The sequence below is a fragment of the Hipposideros armiger genome, unplaced genomic scaffold (assembly GCF_001890085.2).
Source record: "Hipposideros armiger isolate ML-2016 unplaced genomic scaffold, ASM189008v1 scaffold_1412, whole genome shotgun sequence".
Taxonomy (NCBI): domain Eukaryota; kingdom Metazoa; phylum Chordata; class Mammalia; order Chiroptera; family Hipposideridae; genus Hipposideros; species Hipposideros armiger.
The window spans coordinates 162,431-168,345 of record NW_017732762.1 but is presented as its reverse complement, the minus strand read 5'-3'; the positions used below and the strand labels follow the sequence as shown (position 1 = coordinate 168,345).

Below are 5,915 nucleotides of genomic sequence, written 5' to 3'. Positions count from 1 at the left end.
ACTTCCTGAGGTTTTTGAACCAGGAAGGGTAAAGATCTCCCCTGCTCTGGTTGCTTCTTCAAAATCTGACAGTCCGGGTTTTCCATTGCAATTGGGATGAAAGGTCGTGCCTTACTCTGGGATGAAGGGCAAGACACCCCAGAAGTCCTCATCTGGGTGGAGAACATGATGGTGGTTGGATTGAGAGGGAGGGTGTGAGATGAGTCTTGGTCTGTATCTGAGCCAGACATGGGGGGTGGATTTCGGGTGTGGATGGAGTCAAGAGCTGTGCTTGAGTCACAGGCTGGGGCAAGGACTGGGCCAGCATCAGATGTGAAGTTACTTTGTCCTGAATTTGGAATGGTGAGGTACGACAGACTTCGTTGAATGTGACACAGGGAAATTCTGGAGGCATTTCCCTGACAGCAGCCACCAGGGCTTGCTGTGTGGAAAGGGCAGACCGCAGGAGAGCTGGCTGCATTTCTGCTGTGAAGGGTCCCCCGATGTCTCAGGATGTGGGGGCTTCTCAGGACTAAGCAGCTGCTCTGGTTTGTCTTTCATTTTCCAGAACGGGTGGTGACTCCCAGGGTCCTCATCACCCGGTGACTTGTATGTGTTCTCCAAAGAATTCAGGGGCTAGTCTGACCTCTCTTTCTTTTTTCCCTCTCCTTCCAATTCTTTAGTTCTGCTCTCTTGGTGATCAGTGTCTCCAGAGGCTTCTGGACATCAGGGTTCAGAAAAGAGGAAGTAGCAGCCTCTACCTGCGTGTGTGAGGAGACTCCGCAGAACGAGGCCTCTGGTGGGTGGTGGGACAGGTGCTCTTGCTGGCCCTTGAAGTGTGTTGAGGTAGAGAGGCTCTGGGCTTTGCCAGCCAGCTGCCACCAGGACAGGGTTGAAATGCAACAGCTTGAGCGGCCAAGGCGTGAGATCGCTGGGCTGTGAGAAGCCGACCAAGGGGTGTGTGGAGATGAGCTCTGTGAGATGTTGACCTGTGGCAGTGCCATGGAGTCACATCGAGCAAAAGTGAGAATGGAGTCTGACAACTGGGGAGCAGAGGAGGCTGTTGGAGTTGGAGGGTGAGCCTCTGAATCAGGGGGGCATGAGGTGGAAGGGGAATGTGCATGTGGCCATGGTGAAAGACGATCCAGGGGAAGGAAAGGCTCTGGTGGCTGCAGGGCACTCAGGGGTGAGAGTGAATGAACAGAAACTGAGTAGATCATGGAGCATGGTGACAGGGTGGAGGTCGCAGGTATCGGGTGGTCAGGAGGAGGAGCTAGGGAAGATGACATGGACGTAGACGGAGTAGCATCTTCCACAGGCGGCCAGCAGGGCCTGTGAGCTCTCTCAGGAGCTGCTTTGCACACCTCATGGGGGAGGTCTTGACATGAGCTCTGACGAAAGCCGCCCTTGTTCCAGTGCCTCCTCAGGTGGCTGCAGGAGATAGGGGCCCAGGCTGCAGCCAGGAGCAGATGGGGCCAGGAGGGAGGGCCGGAAGGGCTGGGTAGGTGGGGCAGCCTGGGAGGCCTGGTGGGGGTAGGCACCTGGGGCCCAGTGTCCTCCATGACCCCCATGCTAACTTCACAGTGCTCCTGCTCTCCCTCACCCCAGGGCTGTAGCCACACCATCCCCAGGATTTCCCCCACCCCAGACCAGTCCAACGCCACCTGCAGCCCTAGGGTCACATCATAGGCTCAGGTGCGGGGAGGACCCAGGAGAGAAGAGGAAGATACTTTACATTCGCAGAAGCAAAATCAGGCGCTGAGCCTCATGTAGTTCATGCAGGCAAGCTCTGAAAACTGGAAATCAGGAGACTGGGTCATGTGGTGAAGGCAGGGACCCGGGATCTTACAAAAGGTTGAGTGCAATGGCCCTTTAGGGGACACGCCTGGGACAGTGGACTCTGGAGCCTAAACATCAGGGTCCCAGGACACATGATCCCTGACAGTGATGGCAAGGCTCATGACGGGTAGAGCTGTGTCATTTACAAAGTACTTCCACATCTATTATCCCCAATGCCCGCACTACTGCCCTGTGTGGGAGGATGGGCAGGGGGCACCTCACAGAGGAATCTGAGCACAGGACACAACTTGTCCACAGTTGGACCAGGAGGCCCCAACTCCCCATCTGACAGTATTGGCCCCAGAGAGCCCCCAAGCCCCCAGAGGACACCACCCATTTCCCCGCACTCAGTGCTTCACTCTGAGCACAGAATAGGGAAAGATCCAGGTTCTGATGGTCTTCCCAGGAACCTCCCCGAGGGCTCTGTTTCCTGAGGGAGGACTGTGCCGCTGGCATCTTGGAGCCCTGGACTGGGCCCTCAGGGACAGGAAGGTGAGGACCATCTCTGGGGTGCAGGGCTGACGGGCAGAACTCACCTTCCAAATCTCTGTTCTCTTCCTGCTCCCCCTCCTTGGCTCCACTGGATGCTGAGAGACAACAAAATATGAGGGGCTGGGACCCCATCCTCACTGTCCTCTCTCTAGANAGCGAGCTCTTAACCAACTGAGCCACTCGGCCGGCCCTGTGGGCCGGGACTCTTGATCGCACTGCAGTAAGACTAGACCCTCCAGCCAGAAACCCTGTCTACACTTTTTTCCCTTGGCATTTAGGGACTCCTTGTGAATGAGTAGGTGGCCATGAAACAGACTTCTAGCCAAGCATATTAAAGGGGTTGATTAATCCAAATATTCTTAGTTTTAATTAAACATATCAACCTACACATACATCCCTTTTTAAAGAGTGATACATAAACATAATTTTAGAATATCCTCTGAAGGCAAACTTAGAACAAGATTCAGTGATCACTGGCATCTGACCCTAACAGCAGTGGAAGAAAAGAACTGAGTGTTTGAGTGAGAAATGCCTTGATAGATCTGCAGTCTCTTGAATTAGGGTACCTTGACTGGATTCTAACACGTGTCTGCACAGTAGCCAGTGGACAGTGCGCATGACATGTGCTCCAGGCTTGTTGGGCTGCTTTTCTCTCCCAGGAGGTCGTTGGGAGAAACAGATGAGGGATTTATTGGTTGATTTATTTAGCCAGCATTTTTTGAGTGCCTGAACATCAGGGAATATGCTTTTGGTCCTGCCCTGGAGTTGCCTATCGGGAGAAAAATGCACAGAAGAAGCATTTAACAGATTTAACTAGAACTATTGAGAGATGGTCTGTGAGGCAAGAATTGCTGTGGCTGTTATATGAATTTAGGTGCCTCATCTCATCCTGTACATCCAGACGAAATTTTCAAAATTACTTTTTTTTCTAACTCAAGAAAGGATAAGGAACTCAAAATAGTCAAAATATTTATAATGCATGAAGTAACAGGTAAAGGGAATAAAGTAGCTTTTTATGAGAAATTTTCCAACAAAATCCCATTACAATACTTACGAGAATGGTTTTCTGTGTTTCAGCTGCACCTGAATCCCTGCAGCTAGTGTGTAGAAACAGTGCTTTATGGCCTGGTTAGTCCCTCCCCATGACAGTCACCTCTGTAAACACTTTGGGTGTGACTTTCTCTATTGTCTTGGAAGGAAGGCAGAGCTGACTTAGCAGAAATCATGCTTCTCACCTTTGTGCTGTAGACTTTCTTTTTGTTTTACAATCACTGTAAGTTACACTTCCTACTTCCCATGGTGAGAAATCCCGAGCATTCAAATAAAATTTTCTTAAATTTTCCAGTCACCTGCAGAAGCTACATGGAAAAGAGCCATTAGCCTGTGATACGAGGTGAGGAGGTTAAGTGCTCAAAACTCAGAAATGATTCTGTTTCATTTCTAGCCACAACAGCTAGACCTGTTTCTAGCGGTGTGTTCATGATGATGGTTCCATTACTGCAAACAATTTAGATACTGCTGTAGTCGCTGTCCAGTGACTAGCATTGTGCTTATTTTAACACTTTTTCTCTTGTAGGAAAAGGAAGAATTGATTGAAGAGTGGCAAAGGTTGAAAAGTTTCTCTCTCCATGATGTGTCTTCTTTCATGGAAAATTCCTACCAGGGGAGGTGTGAAAACTGCACCCTGGTTGAACAGAGGAGACAGATCTTCGAATGGGCCATTGCCCTGTAGAGTAGCGGGAGCTGCCTGAGGACACTGTCCCTCTCAGCCCATGCTGGCAGGGTCGTGGCAACGCTGGCTCCCTGGGTGGGAAGACACACTGGCTGTTTCTGTCTGTGGCCCAGCTGCTCTTGTGCAGACTGTGATGGCCCTTGCCCTTGGTGGCTTGGTGACCGCAAGCCATGCCTTTCATCAGTTTTCGCTGCTCTGTGTAGGAGAGAGCCCTGTGGGAGCAGACTTGTGGACCTGCCGGAGCATGGTGTTCTGTTTTGCACCAACTGAACTCTGAGTCAGAGTGTTTGCGGTGAACTGTCATTGTCTCCTGTAGGATGTGCCCCACAGTTTTCAGCACCACCTGAGCCTCCACAGCTCTGCTGTTCAGAACTGAGCCGCTTTCGGCTGGTTCCCATCTATGGGCAGTGGCTGCTGAGGGCTGGCCTTTCTGGAGGGTGTGTTCCAGTCCTTTGCCTTTCCTGGGGAAGATGCACTGCAGTTGCTTCATCTTGTTTTTGAAGAAGTCTTCTGGAGAAGCCTGTCTGTTCTCCATGAGCCAGAAGGGCTGGCTTCTTAAGGACTCAACTGAGTCTTTTTCTTGACCAGTGCTCATCCTAATGGCTCGAGGGGCCCTCAGTCCTGCCAACCCCTCATCGGGCTGTCCTGGGCTGGGGCTCCTTCTGTGCTCCCTCTCATCAGTGGGGACAGACGTCTTGCCCTGCCTCTTATACTGGTCCTGCAGTCCCAGGGACTCTCCCTGGCTGCTCCCTTCACTTGATGTTACATCATGTAGCACTTGGGAAGCTGACATATCCCCAGTCGCCATGCTGTGGGAGCCAAACAGAGATGCCTGACGAGCCAACATGTCTGCAGCAAGTAACACATCAGAGCGACAGTCTTGCATAAGCATGTGAGTCGCGCAGTCTTGAAGGCTCACACCGGTTACACTGTCTTCGAGGAGCACACTAGCAGCACTGCCCTGCGTCTGGTTGTCTGACTCTCCCAGCTCTCTGAGCTCGAACTCACTAAGCTGTGCATCGAGGCGTGGCACTTCTGGATCTTGGTTGGCCGACTGCATAGGTAGTGAGGGGCTCTTACTGGACCCTGCAGACACTGATCTCCTCAGATCGACATTACTGTCTCGGGGGCTGGACGGCACACAGGGTCCCAAGATGGCTACCCAGACAGAGGCATCCAGGGCCTCCACTGCCTCCCTGGCCCCTTCAGCCCTTGAAGATTGTGACTCTGAGTTGAGCTCCAATATTGTAATGCTTTGACAGGAGTCTCGTGAGGTCTCAGCCACAGTCTTGTCACTTGGCTCTTTCCTGGCCACTGCCGCCCTGGGACTCAGCTCCAAGCTGTCTTTCTTCGCACCCACGACACTCCCGCTATGCCAGATTCTGCCCACAAAAGGATATAAGAGATTCTGAGAAGGCGGCCTGTCTTCTTGCACAATCAGAGGGGCCTCTGAGGGCCCACGGCCATCACCAGGTGGGGTCCTTCCCAGGGCACTTTGGACTTCCTCACACACAGGGGAGGAGGTATGGAGGTCACTCTCTGGGGTGAAACCCGACTCTTCTGTGATCACTCCCGCTCCTGGAACAGGCAGAGGACTGGACCCTGTGTCTTCTATTATCACATTTTCTCCCGAACGGCGCTGAGGAGGTTTTCCAAAGAACGCGGCGAGCCTGGCTCTTGAGAGGGCCCTGGATGCACGGGTGGCCGAGCAGGTAATGGGGGAACGTAGAAAGGGTGAGTGTCGAGCCTTTTCCAACTTAAAGCGTTCTATGGGCTTCCGGACCTTGAGGGGTAGGCTCTTCCAGGGCCTCCCCCAAGCCCTTCCTATATGTGCTTCTGGCAACTGTCGAGAGCGTGGACTGAAGACAGAAGA

The 5,915-nt window shown here is 52.4% G+C and overlaps 2 protein-coding genes across 2 annotated transcripts; both read right to left on the bottom strand.

The window, feature by feature from the left end:
- Positions 1-461: 461 nt before the first annotated feature.
- On the bottom strand, positions 462-2,457 carry LOC109377456 (spermatogenesis-associated protein 31A1). Its single transcript, XM_019633800.1, has one exon. It carries the CDS (start codon positions 1,602-1,604, stop codon positions 609-611), a length of 996 nt encoding a protein of 331 aa, XP_019489345.1. The 5' UTR covers positions 1,605-2,457; the 3' UTR covers positions 462-608.
- Positions 2,458-3,890: 1,433 nt separating this feature from the next.
- Positions 3,891-5,909, bottom strand: LOC109377455 (spermatogenesis-associated protein 31E1-like; the record flags this gene model as incomplete). Its single annotated transcript, XM_019633799.1, has 1 exon — positions 3,891-5,909. A coding segment is annotated over one exon (1,956 nt), but the record flags the coding sequence as incomplete, so codon positions are not given.
- Positions 5,910-5,915: the final 6 nt, after the last annotated feature.